The following is a 17860-nucleotide window of genomic DNA, read 5'->3' as shown; positions in this document are numbered from 1 at the left end:
GTTGTAATGACGTGTTTTCGAGGTTTGCTTCGGTTCAGATGACACCTCAAATACAGTAATATGGTATAAAATAAGTGACAGGAAATACGCTGTGCTGAAGCTCTGTATGATGATGTGTTCTTGCAGGTTTGAGTTCAGGTAAAGAGAAATGAAAGTTTTATAAACACTTATTTCGGAGGCGTGTTTCACTCCAGGGGAAGTGAGCAGAAACTAAACCAAAGAAATGCAAGAACAGGACGTACAGATGCGTTATGAAAGGGTGTTCTGGATGTTTGACTCAAAAACAACGATATAAAAACCGAAAACAGGAGATCTGCAGGTTGTCTGTTAAACCTTGAAGTTTATTAAGTAGTGATCAGCAGTAACTTACTGGTTTGCCCCGGTTCTTGTCTTCCAGTTCAGGACTTGTGCTGGGGAATGAGTGTGGTCTGTGGGCTCTGGCGGGAACAGTCACACTGCGGGGACGGGGGTATCCTGTTCCTGCTCTGATGTTCTCTCCTGGAACCTCCATTAACGTGATCTCAAGAAAAGAGAGTGATTGATTGGCTTTGAGTGCCTTGTGAAATTCTCTGGGCTCGACCCCGTGTTTCGGCTGCGATGCCGTCGAGCGATCATCTGCTGTGAGTTCCCTTGTGGTGTCCCCATGTGACTGCGTGTGCCCGTGTCACTGCTGTGTGTGACAGTGGATTCCTCTCCGTCGCCCCTCAGGTGTTCCTGGGTCTCCTCTCAGTGGTGCAGCTGGACTGTAAAGAGTGCGCTGGAGAGGACTGAGCTGCTGCGGTGGAGGAGTGTGAGATGTGCTGAGTGTGAGACTGACGAGCGCAGGCGAGCGGCGGCTCTCGCCTTCCTCCCGAACTTCGGTCTGAAACCTCATGAACGCTCTCTGCAAGGTCAGTCGGTCAGTGTCCTTAAGTGTTTTGATCGCCTGTTATTCCTCTCATCGTCCAGGCAGGGGTGTTGAGTTCCGCCCGTCTTCGGCACGTTCAGAGAGACCGACCCTGTGAGCGCACACGGGGGAGAGAGAGAGGAGGAGCAGGCCCCACTTCCAGCCTCTCGCTCTTTCACAGCCCCGTACCTGAGGACCAGAGCGTCTCTCGTCAGCTGGGCCTCGCGCCTGCAGGTGACTGAAGTGTGCTTTTATATACAGGTGAGAGAGAGTGCACAAGAATCGTCAGAAGTCAACACCGTTCGTTAGAGATGGATGATGTCCAAGGTCACCCAGAAATAGAGCACGACAGGTCACTCAGAGGAAAGCGTATGGATCTACCAAATACAGAAGCCAGACAGAAAACATTGAAATGCAATTTGAAATTCACACTGACGTGTTGAGAACTGTTCCTTAGAAGCGTTTGATCTGTGTTCAGATCTTCTGCTAAGGAGATGTGGTCAGGAAAGGCAGAGACGCCTTCTCTCGTCTGACCGTTGTCTGCAAACCCTGAGGTGTCCTGCGGTCTTTATAATCTATAACCACACTTTCCCCTGTGGACGTTACATACTGTAGATCATCTGTTGCAGCAGGATGCCGATTGATTTGAAAGGCAGCTTTATCCCGACAGCATGAGAGAGAGGCCAACATCAGTCTGGCTGGAGGTCTGGTGAAAGGAAAGCTTTGAATTTAGAGAATTTAAAATGATTTTTTAGATTTTAAAACTAAGGGATTGAGTAGAGCTAAGTTATTATTTTATTTCAGTTGAACTATTAGGAACAGTTATTTTACAAAACCCGAACATTGTTTTGTGTTTCGGTTTACTCGAGATTTAACGCAAGATGGAGTTCTCGGGCGGTGCGGAACGTGTTCAGTGTCCTGCAGGAGTTCTTGGGCGGTGCAGAACGTGTTCAGTGTCCTGCAGGAGTTCTCGGCCGGTGTGGAACATGTTCAGTGTCCTGCAGTCCAGGCTCTCACTACGGAGCTTGCCAGTTTGACGTCTTGAGCAATTTTTCTCAGCCTCTGGTTTCTCTCCCTCACGATCCTGCGCTCCTCTGGCAGCAGTTTCTCGTTGTTGGCGATCTTGGCGAGGATCTCGGCGTTCTGTTTCATCTTGCGCAGGTCGGCGATGCGGTCCTCGAAGCCCGGGCGGGCCTCCTCTTCCTCGTTGCGGATGAGCAGCTCGATGTAGGCGGCTGTGGACAGAGCGTTGGGCTTCAGGGCGATCTCCTCCAGCCGCGCCAGGCAGTTGGAGGACAGCCTGATCAGCTGCATGATCCAGTCCTCGATCGTCTCGAAGTCCATTTCGATTTTATCGAGCATCTCCTTCGTCGACATGAACTTGCCGGAAGCCTTCACAAAGTTGTCCTTGAGTTCTTTGACTGTTTTCATGACCTTCACCACTTCGTACTCCCACATCGTCATCTCGGATATGTGAGCGGAGTAGTGGCAGTTACCTGGACAGATCACACAGAATCCAGCGTCATCCATGATGGCGCAGAGATTGATTTCTCCTGGCGTAGGAAGGAAACATCCTGAATGGCACGAAACCAAACAGTTGTTGCAGTTTGTTGATAGATGCTTGGTGTTCTTCCGTTTCGGGACCAGCTCCTCGATCTCTGTCTCGAAGTTCTTGTTCTGCTCCATGTTGGCCTGCTCGTTTTCCAGACATGCCCTGATCTTCTTCATTTCGCTCAGCTTCGCCAGCCCGGCCGAGATCTGAGGCAGCAGGCTCGCCATCGCCATCTCCAGCCTCTCGCGCTCCTCCAGGACTTTCTTCGTCAGCGCTCTGACCCCTCTGTCTTCTCCAACATTTGGAAAAACCTCTTCAGCTGCTTCACGTTGTTCGTCCAGACAATTTTCTCCAGCTTGTTCTCGTCCTCTTCGTCATTGTCCCTGAGCCCTCCCTGTTGGGATCGGTGTCGGGCCTCTCGTTTTGTGTGTAAAGGGAGGAGTTGTTAAATTCGAAGTGCGTCGCTTTGCCCTTCTGGTTCTTGCGGCACGGCAGGCCCGCGGCTTCGATGGCGCCCAGGACGGGTATGTCCTTCCCGTCCACAAACGTGACGAGGACGAGGATGTTCTCGGCGATGTCCTTCCCGAAGATGGAGTGGATGGAGTCGAAGACGTACTGCTGGATGGAGGTCAGCCGCGCCAGAGACGCCTGGACCAGGAAGCACACGGCGTCGATGTGGTCCACGCTGCCAGGGCTGGTAAAGAAGCGCTTCACCTGCTCTGTGATCAGCTTGTCCGAACCCCGGGGTGTCGATGACCGTGAGGGAGTAGGGGACGACGAATCCCTTCTGGTTGTGGAGCTCGTAGGACGTCACGATGGAGGTCTGACTCTCCGGCTGCGAGCAGTTGGTCTCCTCGTGGATCAGCTTGAAGCGAAACCGATCCTCCCACTGCACGCCCAGGATGTAATTGATCATCGCGTTGATGAGGGTGGTCTTCCCTGCCCCCGTGGCCCCCAGAAGGATGATGACCTTATTGTTCCGTTCTTCTACCTTCCTGCCGAACAGAACCCGATACCTCACGATCTCGCCGACGCCGTACTTCGGCGGGCGGAACGCCAGCTGAACGGAGTCGTGCAGAGTTGTCAGCACGGCCGGTACCCCCGGCTGGGAAGGCAGCTCGAAGTGCTTGCTGGCAGAGCCCCCCTTTCGAAGAGGAAAATGGAAGATCCGATGTGGACCTCGTCCTCGATTGACGCTACACAGAACTTCACGTTCGGTCTGCCTTTGTTCTCTCTCTCGAAGTCTAGGAATAGTCTGATGTTCTCCCGCGTCAGGGCTGTGACTTCCCCTGACCTGAACCATTTTCCCCATCTTCCCTCTGGCTCGAGATCAGGAGCTACCTCTTCACCCGTCCCTCGTTCGGAGGAGGTCAGATAGCTTTCTAAGATGTTTAGGTATTGCTCCCTTTGCTTCAGCGATGTAAACGCAAAGCACACCACGTACTCGTTCGCCGAATCGAGCACGACTTGGTCCAGGTCACTGCTGGAGGGGGCCACGGTGACGTCGCTCATGATCTGCAGGTAAGATCTCAGCACGTTCAGCTCCCGCTCCTTGTCTTCCAGGAACTGCGCGAACAGGGCGTTTCGGAAGGGGGAGCGCCCTCTCCCGCTCAGGAGGTCGACGAGTCGGCCCTCTTCCTCTCCGCCTCCGCGGATGACCGGCAGCAGCCTGGCCAGAGAGGGAGTGATCTTTCAGCTGTGCGGTCAAGTGTCGCTGTAGCGTCCCTGGTGGTCTAGTGGTCAGGATTCGGCGCTCTCACCGCCGCGGCCCGGGTTCAATTCCCGATCAGGGAATGTCAATACTCTTCTGGGGCGGAGTGGTGGCTCTGTGGCTGAGGATCTGTTCCTGTGGCTGGAAGGTTGCTGGTTCAAATCCCGCAGCCAGCAGAGGAATCCTACTCCGTTGGGCCTCTGAGCAAGGCCCTTCACCCCAACTGCTCCAGGGGCGCTGTCCAATGTCTGACCCTGCACTCTGACCCCCAGCTTCCCTCCCTGTCTGTGTGTCTCATGGAGAGCAAGCTGGGGTCTGTGAAAAGACATTCCTAATGCAAGAAATTGTATAGGGCCAATATATCAACATGATCACATTATTATAAATCATAATCAATGCCACAGATATAAGCGCAAGGCGAGGCATCCTGACCACAAGGATGAGGGTGGAGCCCCACCACTGATGCAGCCCTCCAGTGAGAGATTTTGGTTCAACAGGCTCGTTGGGTTATTCACAAGCATTTAATCACTGATCACTGATCGAGGGTGTGATGGGAGCGTCTGAGATTCACATTCCCTGAAGGGCAGATGGGAGATTTGGACTGCCCGACACAAGACATAGGAACAGATGACGAGTGACTGCTTGCTGGTTCCACGTGGTGAACAGAAGGATTTAATAGCGAGTGATAAGAATGAGGAACTCGGAGCAGTTTCAGTGGGATCGGGCTTCAATGCAAGCGTCCGGTTCTTCTGGTCCTTTTGTCACGACTGAAACAACGAGGATGAGAAACAAACGCCGGCCAGAGCGATGGGAGCCAGATGGAGTGTCCACTGTGGGTTAACGCTAGGGGACGACACTGCACCAGACTGGAGCCAGATGGAGTGTCCACTGTGGGTTAATGCTAGGGGACAACACTGCACCAGACTGGAGCCAGATGGAGGTTCCAATGTGAGTTAACACTAGGGGATGACACTACACCAGACTGGAGCCAGATGGGTATGACTGGAAGCCAGGGAGGAAGTGATCTTATCATTGACACTCTGTCTCTGGGAACACCAAGGACTGTGAACGTGGGGGTACGGTGCCTGATGACGCAAGAGGAGCACAAGTCCTAGGAAGGAGCCAGACTATCAGGCAGCATGGCAACCAATAGGATTCAGTAGCGTTCTGCAGAGTGTGGAGAGGGAGACATTGAAGGAGCTGCGTCTTTGATGTCTTTGATGTCTTTGATGTGTAGAGAAAACTTATCAGAATCTAAAGAGGGCTCATACAGCTCATACAGCTCATACAGCTCAGCTCAGTATAGCTCTCACCTGGAATCAGTGTGTCTGTCAGGGTCATACAGCTGGAGACAGGTCACCTCAGTGTGAGTCTCTCACCTGGAATCAGTGTGTCTGTCAGGGTCATACAGCTGGAGACAGGTCACCTCAGTGTGAATCTCTCACCTGGAATCAGTGTGTCTGTCAGGGTCATACAGCTGGAGACAGGTCACCTCAGTGTGAGTCTCTCACCTGGAATCAGTGTGTCTGTCAGGGTCATACAGCTGGAGACAGGTCACCTCAGTGTGAATCTCTCACCTGGAATCAGTGTGTCTGTCAGGGTCATACAGCTGGAGACAGGTCACCTCAGTGTGAATCTCTCACCTGGAATCAGTGTGTCTGTCAGGGTCATACAGCTGGAGACAGGTCACCTCAGTGTGAATCTCTCACCTGGAATCAGTGTGTCTCTGTCAGGGTCATACAGAATCCCCAGCTGGATCAAACGAACGCATGACCCCAAACTGTCTGGATAGCTTCTGTAAAAACGTTTTCTAAACCTTAGAGTTGTACAGTTTTAGAAGCTTTGTGATTGTGCTCTCTCATAAATTACAGGAATTAGAGCCACGCTCCTCACCAGCTCTCCCTCCTCTGTACCCAGCCAGTGTTGAAGCTGATACCAGAGACACTGCTGTACACAGAGAGGGGCGGGAGGGGGGATCAAGCCGCACAGCCCTGTTGTTGAAGCCGATACCCTTTAACTGATGACTTCCAGTCAGCAGCAGGGGCAGTCGATCACTCGGGATGCAGAAAGCAGAACAGGACACCCAGTTATCTGAAAATGTTACTTTATTAAAACTTCTACAAAAAGATTCACGACAAGAACCAGACGAACCCGAGAGCCTTCGACACGCCAGCGCTGCCCAGAGGCAACGCGAGGACCGCAGACGGGGAACGCACCGACGTCTCCATATATTAGTGTAACAATCTGTCCCGTACGCTATGTACAACATTAGTAGTCGGCGAAGAAGAAGGAAAAAAACACAAAGACATCCAGTGTGTCACGACAGCAGTACCTACAGCGCCCACGCCCCTGGGGTAGTATTCACACCCCTGCCCCGCTGCCCTCGACCCTAAACCTCAAAGGTGGCTGGCCGAGCCCCCCGTCCCCCAGAACACCCTGGACTGACTCCACCTGCTCCTGTCCTGCTTTACACAGCAGCGCCCCCTGTAGCTGGAGGTGCGATACATCACAGCGGCGCCCCCTGTGGACGGTGTTTGACGCGTCTCTCCTGCACACCGGGGCGCAGAGACGAGGAGCTGGTACCCCAAAACTGTCCTCCTGGTCTAACAGGACCGGACCAGATAGACTGGACCTGAACCACCAGACCAGCTGTCCTCCTGGTCTAACAGGACTGGACAGTGTACTGACCTGGGCCAGTCACAGCGAATGGATCAGGAGTGATTGATCACATGGAGATACTGACCAGGGCTAGTCACAGCGAATTGATCAGGAGTGATTGATCACATGGAGATACTGACCAGGGCCAGTCACAGCGAATTGATCGTGAGCAATCGATCACATGGAGATACTGACCAGGGCCAGTCCCAGCGAATGGATCGTGAGCAATAGATCACATAGAGATACTGACCAGGGCCAGTCCCAGCGAATTGATCGTGAGCAATCGATCACATGGAGATACTGACCAGGGCCAGTCCCAGTGAGTCGATCGTGAGCAATCGATCACATGGAGATACTGACCAGGGCCAGTCCCAGTGAGTCGATCGTGAGCAATCGATCACATGGAGATACTGACCAGGGCCAGTCCCAGTGAGTCGATCGTGAGCAATCGATCACATGGAGATACTGACCAGGGCCAGTCCCAGTGAGTCGATCGTGAGCAATCGATCTCAGGGGCAAAGTACCGGAGAATTCGAGCGAAGCCCCAGGCTGCTGGTGAAGTGGGCCTGGAAATGTGCAAGACTGCAAAGCAAACAGCAGACAGACCCCTCTCCCACACCCCAGCACGCAGCAGCAACTGAGCGTTTCCTCTCGGGGGTGGGGGGCCCCCTTGTAGGAAGGAGACCGAACCAGCAGTCCCCTGAACTCCGCCACACCCCCCCCCCCCTCCAAACACCGCCACCCCAGGAACCCCGAAAAACGAGAAGTAAAAGGAATACAGAAGTACCAGCCTCCCCCACCCCCCTAGTGTCCTTCCTCTTCCTCAGAGGCTGTCTGTCTCAACGCCACCAGGGGGCGCACAAGAGGCTCAGCCCTCAGAGCCGCCGCCCTCTGAGCCCACAGAGGACTTCCTGCCCCGCGAGAGTCCGCAGGCCGGAGCCGGTCCTGCTGCACCGTGTTCATGGCGTCCTCCAGCAGGAAGCGCTGGATTGCTGGGAAGGACGGCCGCTCCCTGGACTCCCGGCTCCAGCAGCTCAGCATCAGCTCGTACAGGCCCTGCGGACACACCTCCGGCCGGGACAGGTACACCTGGGGACAGGAGAGAGGAGAGAGACGGGTGAGCCTGCAGGACAGGAGAGAGCAGAGAGCAGCTGTGACCCCAGTCCGGGGGCGTGGGGGACCCCGACAGGAGACGTACCATGAGGATGCACTCCCAGGCCATCCAGCGGATGGGCAGCACCGCGCGGCCCTGGATGCGGTAGTAGTCACCGGCGTACAGGTTGCGGCTCATGCCGAAGTCGGCGATCTTGATGGCGCCGCCCTCCCCCACCAGGCAGTTCCGGGTCGCCAGGTCCCGGTGCACAAAGTTCAGGGAGGCCAGGAACTTCATCCCGGAGGAGATCTGGCAGGCCATGGAGATCAGAGAGGTGTAGCTGGAGAGAGAGACACATCTCATATTAACACAGAGAGAGAGAGGGGTTCATACAGACACACTGACTGGACACTCCAGTACATGAACACTGCACTGAGAGAGAGAGGGGTTCATACAGACACACTGACTGGACACTCCAGTACATAAAAACTGCACTGAGAGAGAGACAGACAGACAGTGTCCGGTGTGTGATCCCAGTTGGACAGTAGTGTGTCGAGTCTGTGATCATAGAGGGGCGCTAGTGTTCAGTGAGAAATAATAAATAATAAAGTAAATAATAACAACGTAACGTGGTTTTCGGCACGTCTACCTAGGCTGCAGCTGCTCCTGCATTATGTTTCATGTAAAAGTCTTAGCTTAGATTTTGTTTGCAAGAGACAAGCAAAATCTTTAAATGCAAATAACAAAGACTAGACACAACCGCAGTCCATACGAGGCCCCCTGCTACACTTTCACTGTTAATTCATTAAAGCCCATATTGTCTGTGCTTTCCCTCACGATAAACAACTGCACCTGAATTGACACATCTCTTCTTGCTGAGTCCTTCGCACAACAAACGAAATTTCTCACCGGTCAGAGACGACAATTCTAGTGGAGCATATCCTGTCTTTGACAGGACTTGTAGTGTTTTTAGAGAAACCAACAAGGTCAGTTCTATTCCTTGTGTTTATCACTGTCGGAAATTACTCTCCAGTCAGCTGATTTGTACACCGTGTGTGCAGTTCTTGTATGAAGGAGATTACTAGTATTAGTAGTATTATTACTATTAGTAGTAGTATTAGTATTATTACTAGTATTATCATTATCAGTAGTTTAAGTAGAGTATTAGTATTGTTAGTGTTATTATTAGTAGTATTAGTAATTTCAGTAATAGTAGTATTAGTAGTGTTAGTAGTAGTACTATTGTTAGCAGTAGTAGTATTATTATTATCAGTAGTTCCTCCCGGGGAGCAACGGCCTGTTTTTTCCTAGAAACAAACACAGTTCTCCGAACCCTCGGTTCAGCAGTAGCAGCGGCAGCAGTGAATCAGCGGAAATTCGCACAACCGCTGAGGGTGCCGGCCGTCCCTGCGTGTGCTGTACTCCGACGCGGTGAGTACCGGCTCGGCGCGTCTTGACTGTGTGGGTGCAGGTGTGTCTCCTGCCTGCTTTTCAATGTTCTGTTTGAAGTGTGACACTGAAACAGCCCCACTGGAGCCCAGCAGGTGTGAGCCTGGCCAGTACCTGGAGGGGAGACTGCTGGGAAAACACTGAGGCTGCTGCAGGTGGCAGGGGGCGCTCTCACCCTGCGCTCTGTGTGGGTCCTGATGCCCCAATATAGTGACGGGGACACTGGACTGTAAACAGGCGCCATCCTGCGGATGAGACGTCAAACCGAGGTCCTGACTCTCTGTGGTCATTAACAATCCCAGGGTATCTCTTGAGAAGATTAGGGGTGTCACCCTGGTGTCCTGGCCAAATTTCTCATTGGCCCTTACCAATCATGGCCTCTTAATAACCCCCCTCTCTGAACTGGCTTCATCACTCTGCTCTCCTCCCCACTGAGAGCTGGTGTGTGGGGAGAGGACTGGGGCGTCATCCAGGTGGGGCTGCACACTGGTGGTGGTAGTGGGATCCCCAGGACCTGTAAAGAGCTGCACACTGGTGGCGCTAGTGGGATCCCCAGGACCTGTAAAGAGCTATAGTAGTGTAAGGAGTTATTATTAATATCATGCAGCTCGAACCCCAGCGAGCGTGACCCCCTGACCCTGACTTCTCTCTCCCCCAGGCAAAGAAGCGCCCCCCGGTGGCCGAGCCCCGCGGCTCCGCTCAGCGGCTGCTCCTGCTGCTGTTGGCCACGCTGTGTCTCCAGATCTACGCCTCCGAGGAGCCCGGGTGCGAACCGGCACTGCCCGGTGCCAGCTGCCCCCCCGAGGGGCAGGGGTAGGTGGGGCAGGAGGGAGGGCTGGGGCTGCTGTTGCCGCCCCCACCCACACCGCTCCAGCTCCGACCTGTGACCTGTGACCTGTAACCGCCCCCCTTCTGGGTGGAGTCCGACCGTGACGGGAGAGGCCCTCGAGTCCGGCCCGATACCGATACCCATACCGGCCAGCCGGACCTGAACCCGAGCTCGGACCCGTACTGCTGCCGCCCGGAGAGGGAGTCTATTATTAGTATTATTATTGTTATCAGTAGAATTATTAGTGTTAGTAGTAGTACTATTGTTATCAGTAGTGTTATTAGTGTTGTCAGCAGTAGTAATAGTGTTATTAGTGTTAGTTGTATTAGTAGTATTATTAGTGTTATCAGCAGTAGTAATAGTGTTATTAGTGTTAGTAGTATTAGTAGTATTATTAGTGGGATCCCCATGACCTGTAAAGACCTGCACACTGGTGCTGGTAGTGGGATCCCCATGACCTGTCAAGAGCTCTGAGTGGAGTGTCCAGGAAAGAGCTATAGAAGTGTATTATTATTAATATCATCCAGCCCGAACCCCAGCGAGCATGACTCCCTGACCTCTCTCTCTCTCCCAGGTGCAGAAGCGCCCCTCGGCGGCCGAGCCCCGCGGCTCCTGCTGCTGGTGGCCGCGCTGTGTCTCTAGATCTATGCCTCTGAGGAGCCCCAGGTCCGAACCAGCGCTGCCGCCCGGAGAGGGGAGTCCGGGACTCGTGGGCAGAGACGCCCGTGGCGCCTTATCGCTCTGTTTGTTTATTGATTGATTTCCTGCGTGGCTGATTTATTTATCTATCTTATTGACGGAGAGACTCGTGCGTCTTATTGATGGAGAGTATTTCAGTGAGAGCGGAGGTGGTGCTACTCTTCCTTCACCGTGAGGAACTGGAACGGTTCTCCTTGATTTGTCGTTGTATAATCGATCGGTCGATGACAGCGAGTGAAATGATCGTGGGGTGGGGGTGTTTCACTCCCTTGTCCCACCCCCACCCACAAAAACACCACCACCCACGCTCCCCGGCGAGAGACGGAGCCCTGGACTTCCGATTCCTGTTGCTCTCTTGTGTGGGAATGGCAGGCGAGCCCCAGGCGTGGACGTGTTTCTGCGTCGCTCAAGCAGACTCCCACGGACACGCCTGTGAGGTCGCGGGTCGTCTTCATTTTTAACCTTCTTGCGTTCATCGTGAGTGAGGGGAGGGGGGGGGGACAGTTTCTCCTCTGAAGCCGACTGAGGTCTTTGTTTGTGTTTCCTAAGTCCCTAAGTTTCCTAAGAGATTTTATGTCAATAAAAAAGGAAATTGGACCTTAAAAGCAGGACAGGAGGGAGTATTTCGCCACAGTAACGCCCAGAGCACTAAGACAGACCGCCCCTTGGTCCGAAATCCCCAGACCCCACCGGATCGCTCTCCTTTCTCCGCCTGGCCGTGGCCTGGGGTTCCTCGTGAGGGAGGGAGCCCCCGGTCTCTGTATGTTCTGTGAACAGATGAATAAAAACGGAGAAGCAGCGTTGTGGTTCGTGTTTGTTCTGGGGAGGGATTGACGCTGCAGAAGAGCCGACTGAGAGTCTGCGTTGGAGGAGCTGGTGGAAGAGAGGAGATTGTCCTGAAACTGTACTCGTCCCCAGACCGTCACGGGCTCTGGGGGGGCGGCTCAGTCAAGGGGGGAGGGGAGGTCGGGGTCAATCAGCGCTCAGGCATCTGCGGTTAAGAGGGGGTCTATACGCAGAGAAGGGTAGGGGTGGGGAACAAGCTGACCAGGCGTGTGGTTGAAGCTGATACCCTTTTAGGTGTTTAGGCGGGATTCTGACTTAGAGGCGTTCAGTCATAATCCCACAGATGGTAGCTTCGCACCATTGGCTCCTCAGCCAAGCACACGCACCAAATGTCTGAACCTGCGGTTCCTCTCGTACTGAGCAGGATTACTATTGCAACAACACATCATCAGTAGGGTAAAACTAACCTGTCTCACGACAGTCTAACCCAGCTCACGTTCCCTATTAGTGGCTTCTCTCCAGACATGGCTGGGTGAGCTCTTCCAGTCAGGACAGGAGGCTCTACTGTACACAGAGAGGGGTGGGAGGGGGGAACAAGCCGATGAGATCCTCAGGTCCGTTATCTACTGTCTGCTCTCCTACTCTCTCTGGCCAAAAGCACCTGCTGTTTCCCCGATCTGTCTCTCTCCTGAAGCAGTTCAGCTCCGGCCTCTGACTTCTGGTGCCTTGTCTCCCCCTGGCGGGGACTGTGCTGTACTGCAGCGCCTCATTGACTTCATTGATCGAGACAGGTGTGGACCACAGTGTCCCGACCGCTGGTCAGTACAGATCAGGACACTGTGTGTGAGAGTAGGGGTGTGACCCCAGTGTCCCGACTGCTGGTCAGTACAGATCAGGACACTGTGTGAGAGAGTAGGGGTGTGGACACCAGTGTCCCGACTGCTGGTCAGTACAGATCAGGACACTGTGTGTCAGAGTAGGAGTGTGGACACCAGTGTCCAAGGATGCTGGTAAGAGTTGATCTGGGTATTCTAGTGTTTTATTTTGCTCTTACTGATGAACCTGTTCAGTTGGTGATTAACTTTATGAATCCACTAGGTGGTGCCAGAGCAGCGTCACAGCGAGGACAGGAAACCCCCACCTCACATTAGCAGGAAGAGAAGGAGAGAGAGAGAGATGGCAGCGTGTAGGAGCTCAGTGCTCAGCCCTGGTGAGTTTTCTCTTGTTCTGCCTGTCAGAGTGTCAGTAAGGGAGTCACTGAGGGTCTCTTCTCTGTCACAGAGCACAGCAGCAGCTGGAGAAGTGTCTTAGTGTCTCCTGAGAGTGTGTTCGGTCTGTCAGACACACAGGGTCTGAACTTGGAGAGAGAGACAGGAGCTGATGTACTTTCACTTTCTCTTGTCAGGGATCAGGGATCGGGGATCGGTACTGTAAACACAAGCTGTTTGGAATTCACTAAATATTTTAATCAGGTGTTTATTTAAGGTAGAATGATTGATTGATGTAAAATCTGACTATTTGCTGATGGTATTGGATTCACACTGTTAGTATTCATGATGCTCAGACACGCTCAGATATGAACATTTCCTGTTTGTTGCTCAGAGGCCATGTTTATTGTACAGCTGATAATACCAGAGAGGAATCAGTACAGATGAACAACAGAGGAATTTATTTGGCCCATAATTAGTAATGATTTCAGGGTCTCATGCAGCTGTTTCTCCTGTCCTTACTGGGCAGCTTGTTCCCCCCTCCCGCCCCTGTCTGTGTACAGTAGAGCCTCCTGTCCTGACTGGAGGAGCTCACCCAGCTATGTCTGGAGAGAAGCCAGGGTATCAGCCTGTTCCCCTCTCCCACCCCTCTCTGTGTACAGTAGAGCCTCCCACTCCTGATTTTAAGTCTTAGTGTTGCTTTGAGCTTCAGTGTTAATTCTGAGGAACTCTGAGGTGTCAATATCTAACTGGTCTTTAATGGTGACTGACTGTCACCGAGGATGTTGAATATTTTGTATATATATATGGTTCACTATCTTCACCCTGTCAGTGTGGGACACTCCCTTCAGACTAAAGAGACTCAGTTCCACCAGCTTGTCAGTTTCACTGTTTTTAAACTAACATCATGCTAATTCTCTTCAGTGGGGATCACAGTAGATAGTTTCTAAGCAGTTTGGAACTATACAACACACAGATTTCCCAGCCAGGTGGCCCAAACGTTTCTTTATGAAATGTGACATTTTAGACTCACTACTGAAGGATCAGGACAGACTGAATGATTTTACAGTTTTTTACATTTATTTTAAAATAAGGTGGTATAAAGGTTCATTCTGAACACAGGAGTCCCATATGTGTCTGAACTGCCACTGGACACTCAGAGTGTTAGTGGGACTCTACAGGGCCCTCCTGAAGTATTGTCTGTGTCGTTTATCAGATGAGAGAAATCTGACCTTTCAGTGAGGTTAAATTATTCTAAGAAAAAAAATTGTGATGAAAAATAAACATGTACTATTGAGAGAACAGTTAAATATATATATATTATATAAATTGTAAGAATACAGAATAAGAATGTTCTAAGAATACAGTTTTATTACCTAACATTAACAGAAGGTTTTTGTATACCACAGAGAATACACAGAAAATTAATCTCAATAATCTGTGTTTTTCCTCTCTCACAGGGCAGGGACAATAGGAAAGATATAGAGACGTTTTTATCATGAATTTGAAATGGGATGAAGAGTGAAAATATCTGTGATGAGAACTTTATCATGTAAATAATCTGTGATCTTTCTCTCTGACAGGGGAGGAACAGGCAGATTCCCATGAGACACCACAGCGTCTCTCAGAGATCAGGATCGTGCTGCTGGGGGAGAGACGGTCTGAGAAGAGCTCAGCAGGAAACACCATCCTGGGCAGAGAGGAGTTTGACACTGAGGGAGAACCTCAGGAGTGTGTGAAGAGACAGGGTGAAGTAGCTGGGAGGCAGATCACTGTGGTCGACACTCCAGGGTGGAAAGTGTGGAGTTTCTCTTCTCCATGGATGAGAACTGATCCACGGTATGTCAGAGAGGAGGTTGTGCGCAGTGTGTCTCTGTGTCCCCCAGGACCCCACGCTCTCCTCCTGGTGATTGATCTGGACTCAATCACAGACTGGAGATCAGCGGAGGAACATCTGGAGCTTCTCAGTGAGAGAGTCTGGAGACACACAATACTGCTGTTCACCTGGGGGGACAGACTGAGAGACACAACCATTGAGAGAAGAAGGAAGGAGCTCCAGTATCTGGTGGAGAAGTGTGGGAACAGGTATCATGTTCTCAACAACAAGAACAGGGGCGACCGCACTCAGGTCACAGAGCTGCTGGAGAAGATAGAGGACATGGTGGCAGGAAACTATGGGCTGTACTTCACCACTGACATCAAAGAAATAAACACTGAACTAGAAAAATATATCAGACAGAGGTTGGAGGAGAGACAGAGAGAGACAGAGGAGCTGAGACAGAGGTTGGAGGAGAGACAGAGAGAGACGGAGGAGCTGAGACAGAAGTATGAAAGAAGGGAGAGAGAGAGAGAAGAGGAGCTGAGACAGAGGGAGGAGGAGAGACAGAGAGAGACAGAGGAGCTGAGACAGAGGGAGGAGGAGAGACAGAGAGAGACAGAAGAGCTGAGACAGAGGGAGGAGGAGGAGAGACAGAGAGAGACAGAGGAGCTGAGACAGAGGTTGGAGGAGGAGAGACAGAGAGAGACAGAGGAGCTGAGACAGAGGTTGGAGGAGGAGAGACAGAGAGAGACAGAGGAGCTGAGACAGAAGTTGGAGGAGAGACAGAGAGAGACAGAGGAGCTGAGACAGAGGGAGGAGGAGAGACAGAGAGAGACGGAGGAGCTGAGACAGAGGTTGGAGGAGAGACAGAGAGAGACAGAGGAGCTGAGACAGAAGTTGGAGGAGAGACAGAGAGAGACAGAGGAGCTGAGACAGAGGGAGGAGGAGAGACAGAGAGAGACAGGAGCTGAGACAGAGGGAGGAGGAGGAGAGACAGAGAGAGACAGAGGAGCTGAGACAGAGGTTGGAGGAGGAGAGACAGAGAGAGACAGAGGAGCTGAGACAGAGGTTGGAGGAGGAGAGACAGAGAGAGACAGAGGAGCTGAGACAGAAGTTGGAGGAGAGACAGAGAGAGACAGAGGAGCTGAGACAGAGGGAGGAGGAGAGACAGAGAGAGACGGAGGAGCTGAGACAGAGGTTGGAGGAGAGACAGAGAGAGACAGAGGAGCTGACACAGAGGTTGGAGGAGAGACAGAGAGAGACAGAGGAGCTGAGACAGAGGGAGGAGGAGAGACAGAGAGAGACAGAGGAGCTGGGACAGAAGTATGAAAGAAGGGAGAGAGAGAGAGAAGAGGAGCTCAGACAGAGGTTGGAGGAGGAGTGGAGCAGGAGAGAAGAGGAGCTGAAGGAGAAGATGAGAAAGACACTGAAGGAAGAGGAGCTGGAGAAAGAGACAGAGGAGCCCAGACTGCCTGTCAAGAGGAGGAACAGTAAAGACATCAACCCTCCCCACAGTGAGTGTGATTGATGCTGTATTACTGAGTCACTGATCTTACTGCTCATCAGACTGAGAGATTCAACCATCTTGTGTCCTGTTAGGAATTAAAATCATACTGTGCTCCGCTCTGTACTGCGTTACTAACACAGTGGCACACAGATCTGTGTCTGTTTAAATCTTCTGTGCTGTAATTGAGCTGTTTTCTCTCAGGGAGATTAGATTTAATCCATCACACAGCAGCTCAGTCTCTGTAATCTGTTCCTCAAGACTGTCGGACCAACACTCAATCAATCAAGGTTTATTGATCGATGCACGAACGGTCACTTGCACTTAAAGGCTCGTTAAGAGGGATAGAAGAGTTGGAGGACAGGAATTTATAGGGGTTAACATTGGGATACAACAGATTACAGAATTACAATTCACAGATTGTGTGGAACCAACACAAGGATAGGAGGTATTTAGATGTCCTGACAGTAGTAAGGTACAGGGTAGGAGGTATTGAGGTATTTAGGTGTCCTGACAGTGGTAGGGTACAGGGTAGGAGGTATTTAGGTGTCCTGACAGTGGTAGGGTTCAGGGTAGGAGCTATTGAGGTGTCCTGACAGTAGTAGGGTTCAGGGTAGGAGGTATTGAGGTATTTAGGTGTCCTGACAGTGGTAGGGTACAGGGAAGGAGGTATTTAGTGCTCTTCGTAGGTGTCCTGAGAGTGCCAGTGCCCCCTGTCAGTTCAAGGAGGTAACTGCAGGTGTCTGCTGTGGTTGGCTGTTCAGCAGTCTTACTGCCTGGAGCAAGGAGCTGTTCTGACACCTGGTGGTCTTGGTCTGATACTTCAGTACCGTTTTCCAGATGGTAGTAGAGAGAGCAAGTTGTGTTTAGGGTGACTGGGGTCCCTGAGGATGGACCTGGCCTTCTTGAGGCATTAACACAGTAGATATCCTGTGTGTTCAGTAGCGCAGCCGGTAGTGTTCTGAGCCAGTGTCACCACCCTCTTGAGGACCCTGAGCTCGTGGGCGGAGCAGTTACCACACCAGGCATTGGTGCAGCCGGCTAGGATGCTTTCAGTGGTGCAGCTGTAGAAGCTGGTCAGGATGTGTGAAGGCAGGCTGAACTTCTTCAGTCTGGGGAGAGAGAACAGGCGCTGTCTTGTCTACGGGGTTGGTGTGGTGGGTCCAGGTCAGGTCGCCTGTGATGTTGACACCTAGGAATTTGAGAATCTGGACCACTGCGGACCCACTGATGTGAACGGGTGCCTGGTCTGTTCCTGTGGTCCACCATCAGCTCCTTAGTTCTGCTGGTGTTCAGAGAGAGGCTGCTGTCCTGACACCATGCTGTCAGCGTTTCTACCTCCTCCCTGTAGGCGGACTCATCACCGTTCGTGATCAAGCTGATGATCGTTGTATCGTCCGCAAACGTGATGAGGGAGTTTGTCTTGTTCCTGGAGACGCAGTCGTGAGTGAACAGGGAGCAGAGGAGAGGGCTGAGTTTGCAGCGCTGGGGAACGCCGATGTTCAGAGTCAGGGTGGAGGATGTACTTGTGCCGACTCTGGGCATGATGCCCAAGAATAATTCCCAGATGTTCATTCTGTAAGTTTCTTTCATAATGGCCAGCAGCCCTATCACCCTGCAACTCCCAGCTGGCAGCCCCACTGGAGCCCAGCAGGTGTGAGCCTGG

General features: G+C 52.1%; 1 protein-coding gene and 1 non-coding gene across 2 annotated transcripts in view; both read left to right on the top strand.

The window, feature by feature from the left end:
- The window catches only part of LOC138242592 (GTPase IMAP family member 8-like), a 31281-nt gene that overhangs the window by 9353 nt on the left and 4068 nt on the right, over positions 1 to 17860 (top strand). The window contains exons 3-5 of the mRNA XM_069198131.1: positions 7907 to 7969; positions 14466 to 15112; positions 15942 to 16204. Coding sequence (XP_069054232.1) covers positions 7907 to 7969; positions 14466 to 15112; positions 15942 to 16204 — 973 coding nt within the window. The remainder of the gene's footprint in view (positions 1 to 7906; positions 7970 to 14465; positions 15113 to 15941; positions 16205 to 17860) is intronic.
- On the top strand, positions 4161 to 4232 carry trnae-cuc (transfer RNA glutamic acid (anticodon CUC)). The gene has a single exon. It is a non-coding gene; the product is annotated as a tRNA-Glu (tRNA).

This window comes from Lepisosteus oculatus, chromosome 14 (assembly GCF_040954835.1).
Source record: "Lepisosteus oculatus isolate fLepOcu1 chromosome 14, fLepOcu1.hap2, whole genome shotgun sequence".
Lineage (NCBI taxonomy): Eukaryota > Metazoa > Chordata > Actinopteri > Semionotiformes > Lepisosteidae > Lepisosteus > Lepisosteus oculatus.
Note: the sequence above shows the minus strand (reverse complement) of the source record. Positions and strands in the feature narration are given on the sequence as shown.